The sequence below is a fragment of the Mobula birostris genome, chromosome 4, assembly GCF_030028105.1.
Source record: "Mobula birostris isolate sMobBir1 chromosome 4, sMobBir1.hap1, whole genome shotgun sequence".
Classification (NCBI taxonomy): Eukaryota; Metazoa; Chordata; class Chondrichthyes; order Myliobatiformes; family Myliobatidae; genus Mobula; species Mobula birostris.
This window is the reverse complement of record NC_092373.1, coordinates 172,224,676-172,243,723: the sequence shown is the minus strand read 5'-3', so window position 1 is coordinate 172,243,723 and position 19,048 is coordinate 172,224,676. Positions and strand designations below refer to the sequence as shown.

The 19,048-nt window shown below is 43.8% G+C and overlaps 1 protein-coding gene across 4 annotated transcripts in view; it reads left to right on the top strand.

Annotated features, from left to right (window-relative positions):
- stpg2 (sperm-tail PG-rich repeat containing 2) overlaps nucleotides 1-19,048 on the top strand; it is a 500,779-nt gene that overhangs the window by 173,394 nt on the left and 308,337 nt on the right. For all 4 annotated transcript variants that reach the window (XM_072254779.1, XM_072254775.1, XM_072254776.1 and 1 more), the window contains one exon: nucleotides 2,805-2,891. In XM_072254779.1, the coding sequence (XP_072110880.1) occupies nucleotides 2,805-2,891 (87 nt within the window). The remainder of the gene's footprint in view (nucleotides 1-2,804; nucleotides 2,892-19,048) is intronic.

Below are 19,048 nucleotides of genomic sequence, written 5' to 3'. Positions count from 1 at the left end.
ATTTAAAGAAAGAAGGGGGCTGAGTGATTCAGCGACAAAATAGATTTGTGGATATGGAAGAATCAATGGCACAACAGATGTGAGATAATATTTTAACAGACAATTAATGGCTGCAATTGACTTCTGGTTGATCTATTGTACTCCCGTGCGAAAGCTGATCTATGAGCAAAAAGTACACTGCAAAGAGGTAATGGTGCACTATGCCCTTCAAAACTCTGGAGGATGTGGTGTTATAGCTATGGTTTGTGCCTTCATTAAACCATGATACTCACTGCTAATGCACTTTTTATGGAAATAAAGTTATAACTCACTACTAAGTGTCTTAATGCTGCACAGCGGGAAAAGTTGTTGGTCATCATAATATTGATAAATGTGACTGGGAGGAAACTGCGTTGATTATCAAGTCCATTATGGAATGATCGAAATGCGATCTGCCTGCATCAGTAAGTACAGTATACTGTACATAGTTACATAACCTCTGTCCTGAGCAAGGTTGACACTTTACAAAACCCAACTTAATGACAGCTTTTTAATTCCTGCAGTGGAAAGAGAGAACACTAAGCACCACAATGATGAGCCTGTCAGTCTTGCAGTTACTGATAGTGGGGTCTTGGGGTTTCAGGAAGATGATGGTTTGTGGGGTATTTGGAGGGGAGCCGTTCCTTATCCTAGGAACGTTGGTAATGTTGGCAGAGCCATAACTTTACCCATCTTCATTCACCATACAACTCAATAAGGTAGGAAATTCTACTGAACACCTCCATTGAAGTCTGATGAAATAATTGGAATTTAGAAGATTTAAGAGGAACTGATGCATTATATAGAGAGAAATAATCTCTACAGATAGGAGAGTCTAAAAGTTGGGGAAGTGGTCAAATACTGTAAGTAAAATTAATTCACAGAAGGGGTTGTAGAAGTTTGGAACTGTTTTCTATGAACAATAAAATATGCTTGTTCAATTGATGATTTTATATCTGAGGTTAAGATAACCAAAAATTGTGAGGCTTTGAGCAAAAGATGGGTGATGCGTGAGACCATGTCATAGGCTCTATTAAGCTATGGATTGACTTTAAATATTGCTGTTGAGTTGTAGAGAAGACATAAAAAATTGCAGAAAAGCAAAATTTACTTTCTATTACTTCCATAAATAATCAAAAGGAGGGCCGGAGGGCCAGGGAGCCAGGAGAAAAGCTCGAGGCCTAGGAGAGGGAAGATCAGGTGATCTTACAAACCTTATCCCCCATTGAAGAGGGCATCGGTTTATAGAAGTTGTGGAAGGGATTCTGAGGATCCAGCTAGAGGGTGGTTGAAATCTGGGACATACTGTACTGCCCAAGGGGGTGGTGGACGTAGTTACTCCTGCAACATTTAAGAAGCATCTGAAAGATGTGTTTGGTGGTTCCTCTTGTCCTCACCTACCACCCCACCAGCCTCTGCGTGCAGCACATAGTTCTCTGAAACTTCTGCCACCTCTAGCTGAACGAAGAAGATGTCCTCCTTTTTCAAAGAAAGGGGCTTCCCTTCCTCCACCATCAACGCTGCCCTCAACCGCATCTCTTCCATTTCACACATATCTGTTCTTACCCCATCCTCCTACCACACTACCAGGGATAGGGTTCCTCTTGTCCTCACCTACCACCCCACCAGCCTCCGCGCCCAGCACATAATTCTCTGAAATTTCTGACACCTCAAACTGGACTCCAGCGCCAAACACATCTTTCCCTACCCCCCCCCCACTTTCTGCTTTCCGCAGGGATCGCTCTGTATGCGACTCCCTTATCCATTCGTCCCTCCCCACTGATCTCCCTCCTGCCACTTACCCTTGAAAGCAGAACAAGTGCTACACCTGCCCCTACACCTCCTCTCTCACTACAATTCAGGGCCCCAAACAGTCCTTCCAGGTGAGGCAACACTTCACCTGTGAGTCTACTGAGGTCATATACTGTGTTCGGTGGTTCCAGTGTGGCCTCTTGTATATCTGTGAGACCCAACATTGATTTGGTGACTGTTTCGCTGAGCATCTATGATCCATCTGCCAGAACAAGCGGAATCTCCCAGTAGCCACCAATTTTAATTCCACTTCCCAATCCCATTCTGATATGTCCATCATGGCCTCCTCCACTGTCATGATAAGACCACCCTTAGGTTGGAGGAAGAACACCTTATATTCCATTTGGGTAGCCTCCAACCCGATGGCATAATCATCGATTTCTCAAACTTCCCTTCCCCCTTCACCATTTCCCATCCCCTTGTTCATTTCTCATGTTATCTCCTAGCTTGTCCATCACCTCCCTCTGGTGCTCCTTTCCCCTCCCTTTTCTGCTTTTTTCCATGGCCTTCTGTCTCTTTCACCAATCAACTTTCTAGCTCTCTGCTTCACCCCTCCCTCTCCCAGTTTCACCTATTGCCTGGCGTTTCTTTCTCCCCTCCCCCCACCTTTCAAACCTACTCTTCAGCATTTTCTCTCCAGTCCTGCTGAAGGGTTTCGGCCCGAAATGTCGACTGTGCTTCTTTCCATAGATGCTGCCTGGCCCACAAAACACATTTTGTGTGTGTCGTCACTGTGTAAGACCTATCCCGGTTGGTCGTACCGAGTGCAAACCCTTGCATTAAATTCCTTCTGCCAATTTTCAGCCCATTTTTCTAGCTGATCCTTCTGGGCACTTGAGGGTGAAATACTTAAGTTTTCCCCGTGTTTTGACTTGAGCAAAGTATTTTACTGTAACATCAGGATGTAGTGGGGAAATGTTACAATGCATACAAAGTAGCTAAAAATGACTCTGTCCTTCTACTTATTTACACAGATTAGGGAGATAAAGAACAACTACACGAAACATAGAAGCTCATCCTTTGCTTCGTTGACAGAAAGGATGCCTGCCTCAGGAGCTCAGGTAAAAAAGAAGATCTGACACCTTTCCATTCTCACTTCAATCCATGTCTCCATAAAAATGTCTCTACCTCAGTCAGAAGAACCATAGTTCTGACTTTTTCAAAAAGAATGCCAATCATATATGACAAACAAGTTATGGAAGATAGAATTCCAAGATAAGTACAGATAATTCTGGAAACACTCAGCAGGTTAGGCATCATCTGTAGAGTGACAGACAGTCAGAATCAGAAACAGGTTTATTATCACTGATTTATATGATGGATTTTTTTTTGTGGCAGCTGTACAGTGCAAAGGCATACAATTACAAAACAAATGAATAATACACAAATATAGGGGAGGTTTGCTAAGACTATTAGGGAGAGTTTAAAGTAGAGTTGCTGTGGGGGTGGGAACCGAACTGAAGTGATGCAGGAAAGGGAGGTTGGCTCACAAATAGAGAAAGTATGGAGACAATGCGAAAGGGAGGGTAGGCAGGTGATAGAGAAAGGACCCACTCAGACCGAAGGTTTGAGATGTGTCTATTTTAATGCGAGGAGTATTATGAATAAAGCGGATGAGCTTAGAGCGTGGATCAGCACTTGGAGCTATGATGTTGTGGCCATTACAGAGACTTGGATTGTGCAAGGGCAGAGATGGCTACTTCAAGCGCCAGGCTTTAGATGTTTCAGAAAGGACAGGGAGGGAGGGTCGCACTGTTGATCAGAAATAGTGTCATGGCTGCAGAAATGGAGGAAGTCATGGAGAGGTTGTCTATGACGCCTCTGGGTGGAAGTTAGGAATAGGAGGGGGTCAATAACTCTACTGGGTGTTTTTTATAGACCACCCAATAGTAACAGGGACATCAAGGAGCAGATAGGGAGACAGATTCTGGAAAGGAATAATAATAACAGGATTGTTGTGGTGGGAGATTTTAATTTCCCAAATATTGATTGGCATCTCTATAGAGTGAGGGTTTTGAATGGGGTGTAGTTTGTTAGGTGTGTTCAGGAAGGTTTCTTGACACAATATGTAGATAAGCCCACAAGAGGAGAGGCTGTACTTGATCTGGTATTGGGAAATGAACCTGGTCAGGTGTCAGGTCTCTCAGTGGGAGAGCATTTTGCAGATAGTGATCACAATTCTATCTCTGTTTCCATAGCATTGGAGAGTGTTAGGAACAGAGAAGTTAGGGAAATGTTTAATTGGAGTAAGGGGAAATATGAGGCTATCAGGCAGGAACTTGGAAGCATAAATTGGAAACAGATGTTCTCAGGGAAACGTACGGAAGAAATGTGGCAAACGTTCAGGGGATATTTGCGTGGGGTTCTGCGTATGTACGTTCCAATGAGATGGAAAGGATGGTAGGGTACAGGAACTGTGGTGTAGAAAGGCTGTAGTAAATCTAGTCAAGAAGAAAAGAAGAGCTTATGAAAGATTCAAAGAACTAGATAATGTTAGAGATCTGGAAGATTATAAGGCTAGCAGGAAGGAGCTTAAGAATGAAATTAGGAGAGCCAGAAGGAGCCATGCGAAGGCCTTGGCAGACAAGATTAAGGAAAACCTCAAGGCATTCTGCAAGTATGTGAAGAGCAAGAGGATAAGATGTCAGAGAATACGACCAATCAAGTGTGACAGTGGAAAAGTGTGTATGGAACCGGAGGAAACAGCAGAGGTTCTTAATGGATACTTTGCTTCAGTATTTACTATGGAAAAGGATCTTGGCAATTGTAGGGATGACTTGCCGCGTGCTGAAAAGCTTGAGCATGTAGATATTAAGGAAGAGGATGTGCTGGAGCTTTTGGAAAGCATCATGTTGGATAAGTCACAGGGATCATACGGGATGTATCCCAGGCTACTGAGGGAAGCAAGGGAGGAGATTGCTGAGCCTCTGGTGATGATCTTTGCATCATTAATGAGGATGGGAGAGGTTCCGGAGGATTGGAGGGTTGTGGATGTTGTTCCCTTGTTCAAGAAAGGGAGTAGGGACAGGAAATTATAGACCAGTGAGTCTTACTTCAGTGGTTGGGAAGTTGATGGAGAAGATCCTGAGAGGCAGGATTTATGAACATTTGGAAAGGCATAATATAATTAGGAATAGTTAGCATGGCTTTGTCAAAGGCAGGTCGTGCCTTGCGAGCCTGATTGAATTTTTTGAGGATGTGACTAAACACATTGATGAAGGTAGAGCCGTATATGTAGTGTATATGGATTTTAGCAATGTATTTGATATGGTACCCCATGCAAGGGTTATTAAGGAAGTAAGAAGGCATGGGATCCAAGGGGACATTGCTTTGTGGATCCAGAACTGGTTTGCCCACAGAAGGCAAAAGGAGGTTGTAGATGGGTCATATTCTGCATGGTGGCCGGTGACCAGTGGTGTGCCTCAGGGATCCGTTCTGGGACCCTTACTCTTAGTGATTTTTATAAATGACCTGGTTGAGGAAGTGGAGGGTTGAGTTAGTAAATTTGCTGATGACACAAAGGTTGAGGGTGTTGTGGATAGTGTGGAGGGCTGTCAGAGGTTACAGTGGGACATTGATAAGATGCAAAACTGGGCTGAGAAGTGGCAGATGGAGTTCAACCCAGATAAGTGTGAGATGGTTCATTTTGGTAGGTCAAATATGATGGCATAATATAGCATTAATGGTAAGACTCTTGGCAGTGTGGAGGATCAGAGGGATCTTGGGGTCCGAGTCCATAGGACACTCAAAGCAGCTGCGCAGGTTGTCTCTGTAGTTAAGAAGGCATATGGTGCATTGGCCTTCATCAATCATGGGATTGAGTTTAAGAGCCGAGAGGTAATGTTGCAGCTATATAGGATCCTGCTCAGACCCCACTTGGAGTACTGCGCTCAGTTCTGGTCACCTCACTAAAGGAAGGATGTGGAAACCACAGAAAGGGTACAGAGGAGATTTACAGTGATGTTGCCTGGATTGGGGAGCATGCCTTATGAGAATGGGTTGAGTGAATTCAGCCTTTTCTTTTTGGAGTGACGGAGGATGAGAGGTGACCTGATGGAGGTGTATAAGATGATGAGAGGCATTGATCGAGTGGATAGTCAGAGGCTTTTTCCCAGGGCTGAAATGGCTAGCACGAGAGGGCATAGTTTTAAGGTGCTTGGAAGTAGGTACAGAGGAGATGTCAGGGCTAAGTTTTTTACGCAGAGAGTGGTGAGTGCGTGGAATGAGCTCCCAGCGGCCGTGGTGGAGGTGAAAACGATAGGGTCTTTTAATGGACTCCTGGATGGGTACATGGAGCTTAGAAAAGTAGAGGACTATTGGTAAGTGTAGGTAGTTCTAAGGTAAGGACATGTTTGGCACAGCTTTGTGGGCTGAAGGGCCAATACTGTTTTTTATGTTTCTATAGGAATATCAAGATGGTATTCATGGGTTCCTGTTAGAGGTTGTTTCTAAATTACTGAGTGTGGGTCTTCAGGTTCCTGTACCTCCTCCCCAATGGTAGAAATGAGAAAAGAGTATGTTGCAGGTGGTGGACGTCCTTAGTGATGGATGCCATCTTTTGAAGCACTGTCTCCTGAAGATGTTCTTGATGATGTCAATGGTTGTGCCTGTGAAGGAGCTGGCTGATTCTACAACCCATGCATTAGACCCTCCTTACCAGGTCTGACATCAGTGTTAGCCTGACATTAGCAGTTGGGAAGTTGTTGCAATCAATTGTTAAGGATGAGATTACGGAGTACCTGGAGGCACATGACAAGATAGATCAAAGTCATCATGGTTTCCTGAAAGGAAAATTGTGTCTGACTAACCTACTGCAGTTGTCTGAGGAAACTACAAGCAGGGTAGACAAAGGAGATGCAGTGGATGTGGTGTACTTGGATTTTCAGAAGGCCTTTGACAAGGTGCTGCACAGGAGTCTGCTTAGCAAGATAAGAAGAAGAAGAATAGCCCTTAACTCAGCAGTGGAGTTATCGGGGCACCGTCATGACGGTTTTCCGTAGCAAGCTGTTCTTGTTTTTACGAGGCTGAGTTGCTAGCTCGTTGCTTCACCGGACTTGGATTCAAACTTGGGAACCTTCACTCCGGAGTCCAGCACTGATATTATTGCGCCACCAAGCGGGACTTAGCAAGATAAGAGCCCATGGAATTACAGGGAAGTTACTTGCATGGGTGGAGCATTGGTTGATCGGCAGAAAGCAGAGAGTGGGAATAAAGGGATCCTATTCTGTCTGGCTGCCAGTTACCAGTGGAGTTCTACAGGGGTCGGTGTTGGGACAGCTGCTTTTTACAGTGTATGTCAATGATTTGGACTATGGGATTAATGGATTTGTGGCTAAATTTGCTGATGATACAAAGGTGGAGGAGCGGGTAGTGTTGAGGAAACAGAGAGCCTGCAGAGAGTCTTAGGTAGTTTAGGGGAATGGGCAAAGAAGGGTCAAATGAAATACAATGTTGGAAAGTGTATGGTCATGCACTTTGGTAGAAGAAATAAATGGGCAGACTATTATTTAGATGGGGAGAGAATTCAAATTGCAGAGATGCAAAGGGACTTGGGAGTCCTTGTGCAGGATACCCTAAAGGTTAACCTCAAGGTTGAGTCGGTGGTAAATGCAATATTGGCATTCACTTCTAGAGGTATAGAATATAAGAGCAGGGATATGATGTTGAGGCTCTATAAGGCACTCGTGAGACCACACTTGGAGTATTGTGTGCAGTTCTGGGCTGCTTATTTTAGAAAGGATATACTGACATTGGAGAGGGTTCAATGAGAATGAAGATTCATGAGAATGATTCCAGGAATGAAAGGGTTACCGTATGAGGAATGTCTGGCAGCTCTTGGGCTGTATTCCCTGGAGATAAGGAGAATGAGTGGGGATCTCATAGAAAAATTCAAAATGTTAAAGGGCCTGAACAAATTAGATATGGCAAAGTTTTTTCTTATGGTAGGGGAGTCTAGGATAAGAAGGCACGAGTTCAGGATTGAAGGACGTCCATTTAGAACTGAGATGTGGAGAAATTACTTTAGTCAGAGTGCGTTAAATCTGTGGAATTTGCTGCCACGAGTGGCTGTGGAGGCCAAGTCATTGGGTGTCTTTAAGGCAGAGATAGATAGGTTCTTGATTGGCCAGGGCATCAAAGGGTATGGGGTGAAGGTAGGGTAGTGGGGATGACTGGGAGAATTGGATCAGCCCATGATTGAATGGCAGAGCAGACTCGATGGGCCAAATGGCCTACTTCTGCTCCTATATCTTATGGTCTTGTAGGCTGTTTCATTCAGCAACATTTCTTTCATCAGAATTATTGAAGTGAGAAAATAATTGTGTTTTAAATTGCAGAAAATGGGAGAGTGAAAGGGATAAAGAAAACAAAAGGGATGTTTGTGATATGTAGAGATCAAGGTTGATTTGACCATAAGACATAGGAGCAGTACTAGATCATTTGGCCCATCAAGTCTGCTCCATCATTCCATCATGGCTGATTTATTATCCCTCTCAACCCCGTTCTCCTTCCTCCTCCCCGTAACCATTGATGCCGTTACTAATAACGAATCTATCAACAACCGCTTTAAATATACCTGATGACTTGGCCTCCAGAGCCATCTGTGGACATACAGCTACGGTGCAATCCAAGAGAAGGAAGTGAATGTTACTTTTGTCAGGTGTACTTCTATAGACAGAGATGAAAGAGGGCAGCAGAGAGAAGAAAAATAGTGGAAGAGTGTAATTGCTGAAGTCTGAAATCAAAGAGAAAGAAGGAAATACCCAGCAGATCAGCAAGAGATTAGAGAGGGAAAGATGAAGTTCATTAATCAGAACAGGCTCCTTCTGACACAAACAGGAAAGGCTTGTTATCTGAAATTGTTAAACTTAATATTGAGTCCCAGATGGAAGATGAGGCGCTGTCTCTTGAGCTTATGCTGATCTATGATGGAATAGTTAGGAGTCAGAGAGCTTATAGTGGGAATGAGATGGGGAATTTTAAGGACGGGCAACTGGAGGCTCAGTGTCACCCCTGCAGAGATAATGGAGTTGTTCTGCCCAGTATATGCATAGATTATCAGCTGTAGGTCACATTGTGAGAACTGAGTGCAATCCAATTAGCTGGAAGAAGTCCAAGTAAATTGCCGCTTCTCTTGAAAGATTATTTTTGAATCTGGATTTTGGGAAGAGGTGAGGTTAAGGGATAGGGACTGAATTTTCTGTGGCTGCACAGAAAGATGCCATGAAAAGGGGAGTTGTTGGTAGAGGTGGAAGAACGAACCAGGTAGTTGTGCAGGGAATAGTCTCGTTGATTTGGTCAAGGGGATGGAAGGAGAAGATATGTCATGAAGGAGAGAAAGAATCCATTGATTGTGGAAATTGATGGGTTGGAAAGTGAGTACAGAGGGAATCCTGCCATTACTCTGTCTGGGAAGAGAGAGAGAGATTGAGAGCAGAAATGTGTGAAGTAAAGCAGGCACAGTGGAGAATCTTGTTAACTACGGTGGTAAGAAAGCTAAAAAAAGGAAGCATTTCAGAAGCATTGTCCTGGAAAGCTACATCATCTGAACAGACAGCAGTATTCTCATCATCTGAGCAGTAAGCCTGGGAAACTATGAGACTGGAATAGAATCCTTGTAGGAAGTGCAATGGGGAAATGTATAGGCAAGGTATAAACAGAATTAAACAGTTTGGGTTCTTTGAGAGTGGTTGAAATAATTTTCCCATCAATCTACAAGTGCTATCAAGGCAAGGAATCACTTGTAAAATATATTCAGAGCCAGTTCATACATCTATATTCATTATTTTGCAAGCACCATCAAACTATTAAATGTGACTAGATTTACAAAAGAGGAAAAAGTTATCGTAATTTATGTGGGAAATTGATACATCTCCCCAGGCTGACACCCTAATATCGGGCCTGACATCTCATAACTGAAGGGTTTAATCATTTTGCCTCCAAAGTATGTGTAAAAATAATTCAAGGCACTACCTGAAAGAAGTATAGAAGTGTTGTCCCTAGTGACCTGATCGGTATCTATTGCAACAAGCATTGCAAGAGGGTTATCAGTACATGCTTGCTTTTTAGTATAAAGGCAGAGAAAAAGGGAGTCTCCACCCTAAGGAAACACAAGATAGGTTAATTTATGCCTCGTAGAAATTGCACCTGTAGGGGAGAAAAGGATATCGTGCTGTACCCCGGATAAGTTACAGGGCCAGCAGTGCAAAATCCTGATGTTGAACCACAAACGTGAGTTTGAGTCTCACTATAGCAGCTATGAGATTTAAGTTCAATGAAATAAATCTGACAATTACAAGAAAAAGCTGATTGCAATGATTCACCATTGGTAGTATCTGCAGGAGGCGCTGCCTCAAGGAGTCAACATCTATTATCAAAGATCACCATTATCCAGGCACGCCATCTTCTTTGCAGCCACCATTAGGCAGGAGGTACGGACTGCCTGAGGTCTCACACCATTAGGTTCAAGAACAGCTATATCCCTTCAACCATTCAGTTCTTGAACCAACCTGCACAACCCCAATTACTACCTCAGTATAGCAACACTATCACCACATTGATCACTTTGCACTACAATGAATTTTGTTTTGTTTTTCTAATTATGCTGTTATGCATAATGTATGCATACTTTGAAATGAACTTGGAACTCTCTTGTAAAAAATTGTGTATAATTTATACTTAATTTGTGTTTCTTTTGTAAATGCTGCTTATATGGTAGTACGTGCCTGTGAACCTGGTGTAAGTCTTTCATTGCAATAAATATGACTTCGACTTCGAGGTGGCAATGATTGAATGTTGTTAAAACCCATCATGTCCTTCAGGAGAAGTAATCTGCCATCCTTCCCAGTTCTGTATGTGACTCCAGTCTCACGAATGTGGTTACCTCTAAGTAAGTATGGTGTAGCTCGCTTCTCTATGGATGAGTGAACTAGGCATTAAAAACGACGATTAATTCCAGGGGTACATTGAACATAGAACAGTACAGCACAGCACGGGTCCTTTAGAATCTGTTGTCTGCACCAAACACAATGCCAGATTGAACTATTTTTCATCTGCCTGTACATGATCCATATAACTCCATTCTCCGTATATTCATGTGCTGATCTAAAAGCCTCTTAAATGCCACTATCAAATCCACTTCCACCATTTCCACCAGCAGTTCATTCCAGGTACCCGCCATTCTCTGTGTAAAATAACTTGCCCCGCACATCTCCTTTGAATATTCCCCACCTCACCTTAAATGCATGCCCTCTAGCATTTGACGTTTCTACCCTAGAACAGACTTCCAAGTGGAAGCCGGTATGACAAAGACATTTAAGAGGCTTGTAGATAGGCACAGGAAAGTGTTGGGAAAAGAAGGGATTACACAAGATAATGTGGATGCCTTTATGAAGACGAGTCAAGATTCAAGTTTCATTTATTATCAAAGAATGTATAAGTTATACAACCTTGAGATTTGTGTAAAGATTTTTACTCCTCATGTATGTGAAGGATGTAAGGAGTGAAGTCAATTCAATTCACAGGTAGCCACAAAGCAAAAAACCTGGAAGAACCCAATTAATGAAAATAAAAATAAAAATAAAAGACCAACACTTGATGTGCAGGAAAAAGAAAAAAATACAAATCATGCAAATAATTGAAGCGAACAATAGAATTCTAACCAAATTTGAGACAACAGATTTGAACCCTGGAGCAGCCTGGAGAAGGCCCAAAGCCTTGCTTATCAGTTCATCGTATTAGCTGACATGGATCACAGCAGCCGAAGCAGTCTTCATAGCTTCAGCTCCATGGAGATGACTATTGTGGAGAGCGAGTGAAATTGGCTCTTCTCCTGACCGACACCCTGGCTTTTCAGTCTATCTGGGCCAGAGTTTAAATTGACCCAATGACAGAACAGCAAGAGGCTCCGGTACCCTGGAGAGAGGAGTGAAGATCGCGCAGAGCGAGCGAAATTGGTTCTTGCCTCTGATCTGGGCCAGCATTTAAATTGTCTAAACAGTATATTATACTTTGCAGTCGGACCCAGCTGCAGCGAAAGGCTCTGGGCCTAGACCACACTACCCAGCAACACGCTCCAGGCCCAGATTCCATTGTCCAGACTGAAGCCGCCCTCAAGCTCTTCAGATCAGCTCAGTCCCCAGAGCGATCCAACCTTGCACCCGGGCCAGTTGAACAAACATCGGAACTTTTCTGCCAGGCCCTGACTTCTTTCAGTGTCCACAGCGATCCAATTTTGCACCCCGGCCGGCTGTAGGGGCGTTGGAATTCCACCTGCAATGGTTCTGCATCACTTCATCTTGGCTCATCCTCCAAACCCGCCTTGCCATCACTCACCTCTTCTTTGTTTGCGGTGATAATTAAACACAATTTACCACAGGAAAGGTATTTTTTGTGATGTTTTTAGTCGGATTTATCTTTTCTTAGCTGCTACTAGGAGCTGTTGCACACCTGCAGTAGTGCCATCTTAACTGGAAGTGCATGAGAGAAGAGAAACCGGAAAGCCTGAGATGTACTGGATGAAACGGGAGGTGACTCCTAACGGATGTCACCACAATGTGTTGGGATGATGACCTGTTTCTGTGCTACATGTTCGTTGTATGAATCTGATTAATGATGGGAGCATAGTTTGGTGTTCTGAATCCTTCAGGGAACAGCCACCTTTTAGATGTCGATTTGGAACTGTGCCTATTCTGTTCTCTTCTCACTGTGCATTGCAAAGTTAATTTATTGCAGGGGAAAGTTAAATTTAAGCAACTGTATTTTTTTTACCACTACAATGTACATTTTCTGGCAGTACCTGAATAGTCTCATTACAGAGGGCTGGACAAACAGTGGGCAGGCTTCCTTCTTGAAAATAACAAAAAAAAAGAATGATTCAGTTGGTCCACGTTGTTAGGAGAGCTGCATTCCATTAACCTGGAGTGAGAGCAGGAAATGGGTCCCTTTGGGCACATTATTTCCATTCTGCTCTACTCCAGATCCCCCGGCTTCACTTCCCCTCAGAATTACTCGATTTAGTTTGCCAAGACTGGCTAGTTTGTGCTCTGACTTAAAAACTGCAGTGTTTCAAATAGCATTAGCACCACAGACACCAAGTCTCAGATGGTTTGTGACATTCGCAATGCAAATAATTTTTATTCAAATGGAGGCACAGTTCACACTTTAATGAATAGGAACTTGTTAAATAATGTGAACAGGTGCTTTATTCCATTTTAGCTTAATGAATGATTTCACTTATCTGAAAGACAATGATGGAGGTTGTTGACGTGCGCCTGTACTAGTTAGCACACCCTTCAGAACTGTTGCTCATGCAGAACGGCTCAGATAATAGCCATGCTTAATTCTTATGGTGGCTGCTTTACATCCTCATACATCTGGATCCTAGTTTGAGTTAGACACAAGGGACTGCAGATGTTGGAATCTGGAGCAAAAAACACAGTGCTGGGGAAATCAATCAGTCAAGTAGAAACTGGGGCCTCTACAGATGCTGCCTGACCTGCTGAGTTCCTTCAACATTTTGTTTTCTGCTCCATTTTGTGTTTGGCTGAAACTGGGGTGGGTGCCAGCTCATGATGGATCCTGTTCAACATTTCATTTGCAAAGCAGAATAGATTTTGTCCTCTTTGTTGCAGAGAGTGTGAGCTAGTAATTGCTCAACCAGTGCAGTAAAATACTTGCTAACTCACTTAATGGTGGGAGCAGTAGTCTATTCGCAATGTGTACTGAGATGAAGCAATCAGTTTTTGTTTGTGTGCTGATGCTGAGATATATCCTCGGATGCACTGGCACACGTTATCAGTGATGTAACCTATGAGCATCAGGAGTTTCAACATCAGATGTCCTCGTCCAGGCAACCCAGCCAGGGCTAATCAGGCCCTGGCTTGTGTCCCAGCAGCACTGGTCCATGGGTCACACTTCTTGATCCATGGCCTTATGGAGGCTCACTCAGCAGCCTCTGTGATGGTCCTGACGTCTCTCCTCTTTGCAGCCCCCGTAATGCCAAGGAAAGTGTAGGTTCTGCACAGTGAGCAGCCAGCAGAACCTCTAAACCCTACCTCTGTAGGCTCGCATCGTGCCCTGCACCCTGTGTCCGGCACTGCTCTATCTGATCCTGGTACCTGTCTTTCTTACATTCAGATGCCTCCTCAATGGGGTCGTCCCAAAGAACTATCAGTTCTACTATGAACACCTGCTTCGAAGTTTCTGACAGAACGACCATGTTGGGGCTCGGGGATGTTGATGAGATAAAGTCAGGGAACTTTAATTGCTTGTCCAGATCGACTTCCAGTTGCCAGTCAGATGCCGTGGCGATCAAGCCTGCTGGTGACCTGGGCTGAGGCTGTGGTTGGTTTCCAGCTTTGACAAAGGCTATGCGCTTTCTGGGCTGGCAGAGGAAACCTACTGTTGTTAATGGCCAAGGAGATACTTTCTGCCAGTGTCTTCAGCACCAGATCATGGCGCCAGTGGTGGTGGCTTCTCTCAGGGCTTTTGGGCAGCTGCTGAGGGTGTGTTCCAGGGTCCCTCTGCCAGGGCAGAGAGGAAATGATGGTGCCTCACTTTTGCCCAAGCAAAAATGTTCGCTGCACCAGGCAGGACGTTGTACTGAGCCGCGATCATGAACTTGATGTGCTGGGGTTCTGCTTGCCAGATGTTGGACCAGGAGATCTTCTGCTTCAGCCATCTAGGCAGAACATTCCATACGTAAATAGATCAAGGGAGTTAAAAGTATGTAGAATATAGTGTAGCAGATGCAGGGAGAGGGTGGTGCAGGTAAATAAATAAAGTGCAAGGGCTACCGTGAGGTAGATTGGGAGATCAGGACTTCATTGTTTAGCTTATGAGCGCAACACACAAGTCAGCTGGAGGAAGTCAGCAGATCAGGTAGCATTCATGGAAATGAATAAACAGTTGATGTTTCAGGCCTAGACCCTTCTGCAGGACTGAAAAGGAAGAGGGAAGATGCCAGAATAAATGGCATGAATATCAATTTTTCCTTCTGGTAAAATTTTTCTCCCCCACCCCTCCCCTCCCCTCCCCTCCCCTCCCCTCCCCTCTTCTTCTATTCCCCACTCTGGTCTTTTTTCTCTTCTCACCTGCCTGTCACTTCCCCCTTGGGTCCCCTCCTCCTTCCCTTCCTCTCTCCTCTCTTATCCGATTCCTTCTTCTCTAGCCCTTTACTCTCTCACACACCTGGCTTCACCTATTACCTTCTAGCTAGCCTCCTTTCCCTCCCCCCACCTTTTTATTCTGGCGTCTTCCTCCTTTTCAGTCCTGATGAAGGGTCTCGGCCCGAGACATGACGCTTTATTCAATTCCATAGATGCCGCTTGACCTGCTGAGTCCCTCCAGCATTTTGTGTGTGTTGCAGAATCTCTTGTGTTTATAGCATGTGAGAGGTCCAGTCAAGAGTCTGAAAACAGCCTGATAGAAACTGTCCGAGAGGCTGATGGTATGTGCTTTCAGGCTTTTGTTTCTTCTGCTGGATGAAGACAATGACTGGGATGGGGAGGGTCCTTGATTATATTTGCTGCTTTCCCGAGGCAGTGGGAAGTGTACATGGAGTCAATGGAAAGGAGGTTAGATTGCCAGGCTGTGTTCACATGTCTTGGGCAGAGTAGTTGCCATACCAAGCAGTGATGTATCCAGATAAGATGCTTTCTATGGTGCCCCAATAAAATTAAAAGTTCAAAATCAAAGTTCAAAAGTTCAAAGTAAATTTATTATTAAAATACTTATGCATCACCATACACAACACTGAGATTCATTTTCTTGCAGGCATACTCAATAAATCCTTAATAGAATAATAACCATAATAGGATCAAGACCGCAAACTGTGCAAAAGTCAACAAACTGCAATAAATAAATAAACAAACAAACAAATGATAAATATTGAGAACATGAGATGAAGAGTCCTTGAAAGTGAGTCCATAGGTTGTGGGAACATTTCAAGGATGGGGCGAGTGAAGTTACCCCCTTTGGTTCAAGAGCCTGATGGTTGAGGGGTAGTAACTGTTCCTGATCCTGGTGGTGTGAGTCCTGAGGCTCCTGTACCACCTTCCTGATGGCGTCAGCAAGAAGAAGGCATATTCTGGATGGTGGGGGTCTCTGCTGATGGATTCTGCTTTCCTGTGACAACGCTTTGTATAGATGTGTTGAGTGGTGGGAAGGCTTTACCCTTGATGGACTGGGCTGTATCCACTACTTTTTGGAGGATTTTCCGTTCAAGGGCGTAGCTGTTTCCATACCAGGCTGTGATTTAGCCAATGAATGTAATCTCCAGCGCAGATCTGTAGAAGTTTGTCAAAGTTTTAGATGTCATGATGAATCTTTTCAAACTCCTAAGGAAGTACAGGTGCTGCCATGCTTTCTTCATATTTGTACTTACGTGCTGGGTCCAGGACAGGTCCTGCGAAATGAGGAATTTAAAGTTACTGACTGACTTCACCTCTGATGAGAACTGGCTCATGGACCTCTGGTTTCCTCTTCCTGAAGTCAATAATTAGCTACTTGGTCTTGCTGGCATTGAGTAAGAGGTTGTTGTTATGGCACCAGTCAGCCAGATTTTCAATCTGCCTTCTGTATGCTGATTTGTCACCACCTTTGATTTAGCCTACAACAGTGGTATCATCAGCGAATATGATATTGGAACTGTGCAAAGCCAGACAGTCATGAGTATAAAGTGAGTGGAGCAGGGGGCTGTGCACACAACCTTGTGGTGTACCTGTGTTGATGGAGATTGTGGAGGAGATCTTGTTACCAATCCAAACTGACAGGCATATGCAAGTGAGGAAATTGAGGATCCAATTGCAGAATTAAGTATTGAGGCCAAGGTCTTGAAACTTATTAGTATGATTCATTGTGAAAATGCCAAATTTCTTTAGCCCTCAGACTAAATAGAATTCCTTAGCTAATAGATTTGGTATTTTAAAAAAACAGTGGAATAAAGGTGGGCGAATTTGCATTAACTGCTATAAAAAAGCATAATAAAAAAAAGGGAACAATTGTCTTCTGAGAGATGAAGAATAAGAGCGGGATTGTAATAAACACATTAACTGGTTATCACCACTTTAACAATTATCTGAAAAAATGAGGCTCAGTTGTTTAAATTGGTTAATTTCTGGGCTGGAGAAGTCATTGGCAATAACTGGCTTGTTGAAAGTATCCCAGCTTTCTGTTGTGATTTAAGTGGTTAATTAATGAGCAAATGCAGCAACTTCATGAAGTCACAGGAAGCTTGAGGGTGAGATGCTGTTTTTGTGAGATTAATGATGGAATAACACAAAATATCCAGTAACATGTCATTATTTGTGTTTCATGAACACTTCTCTCCTGCCACAGGTTGCTGGATAACTTCCACATTAATAATCATAATCATGTTTGTGTGTGCCTAATTTGTCAGTGAAATATGTTATGAAATGTGTTGTTTTGCAGCAGCAGTATTTTGCGATACATAGTAACAAAACCTATAAATTAACAATAAGATATGTATATAAAAACAGTGAGGTAGTGTTATGGGTTCATTGCCCATTCAGAAATCTGATGGCAGTGGGAAGAAGCTGTTCCTGAAATGTTGAGTGTGTGTCTTCATGCTCCTGTACCACCTCCTTGATGGTAGCAATGAGAAGAGGGCATAACCTGAAGTGCCGGGAGTCCATAATGCAGGACACTGCCTCTTTGGGGCATCGCCTTTTGAAGGTGTCCTTGCTGAGTTTACAACTTTCTGCAGCTTTTTCTAATACAGTGCAGAAACCCTCCATACAAGAAAGTGATGCAACCAGTTAGAATGCTCTCCATGGTACATCTATAGAAATTTGTAAGAATCTTTGGTGACGTACCAATTCTCCTTTAACTCAATGACATATAGCTGCAGTCATGCCTTCTTTATAATTGCATCACTGTGTTGGACCCTGGATACAACTTCAGAGATGTTGACACCCAGGAACTTGAAACTGCTCACCCTTTCCACTGCTGTTCCTCTTCCTGAAATCCACAATCAATTCCTTGGTCTGATTGATGTTAAAGGCAGTGTTGTTGTTGTGACACCACACAACTAGCTGATCTGTCTCACTCCTGTACGCCTCCTTGTCACGGTCTGAAATTCTACCAACAATAGTTGTGTCATCAGCAAATTTATAGATGGTGTTTGAGCCGTACCTAGCTACACAGTCGTGGGTATAAAGAGAGTCAAGCAGTGGGCTGAGCATGCATCCTTGCGGTGTGCCAGTGTTGATTGTCAGCGAGGAAGAGATGTTGTTTCTGATCCACACTGACTGTGGTCCCCAGGAAGGAAGTCAAGGATCCAGCTGCAAACGAAGGTACAGAAGCCCAGGTTTTGGAGCTTAGTGATTAGAACTGAGGTGTAGATGGTAGTTTAATTTGCAGCTGTAGATTGCCAATTGGTGTAGGTGGGTGGCAGGAGAATGAGGGGAGGGATTGGTGGGCTTGTGAGTAGGAAGACAGTACAGGGAGATAAATAAAGCAGTGGGATATTGGGGTGCACTCTGAGAGCTGGCATAGGTTTAATGGGCCAAGTGGCTCTGTCTGTGTCAAAAGGAAAGCTAAAGCATTAATGAAACATCTGGAAGAATAGGTTGTGGTTGGGCAAAAATGTGGCTAAACATAAGAAAGAAATAGGAATAGGAGTAGGCCATCTGGCCTGTCAAGCCTGCTCCACCATTCAATAAGATCATGGCTGATCTGGCCATGGACTCATCTCCACCTACCTGCCTTTTCCCCATAAACCCTTAATTCCCCAAGTAGCTGGCGAACATGATGCATCCCTGTTTCTCCTGGCCAACACGCATTACAGGAGAGGCAGTTATCTGTTGGACCTGGCTGTAACCACCTCCTGTCACCCCACTGTGTTCCCCTTGGGAAGGTTATAATTCCTGAATATTTGTAGCTCTCAATTAATCTTGAAATGGGCATTTGATTAATATCTGTGAGTTGTTTGCATAATGAGGCAATTAATCAGCATACTCCCCTGCTAACATTTTAGAATTTACTGCCTGAGCAGGAGCACAGTCACACTGGGCAGCTCATCCCACTGTCTGTCCGTGGTTCCATTTCCATGGCCGCATTCTGCCCCTTGGTCACCTCAGTGGGAAATTTTGGATGAGCTTCTCCCAGGTGCTGATAATAGCCAGTGTGGAAGCCCAAAGTCCCACAGCACCAGGTTCAAGAATAACTACTTTCATATCACCATCAGGTCCTTGAACCA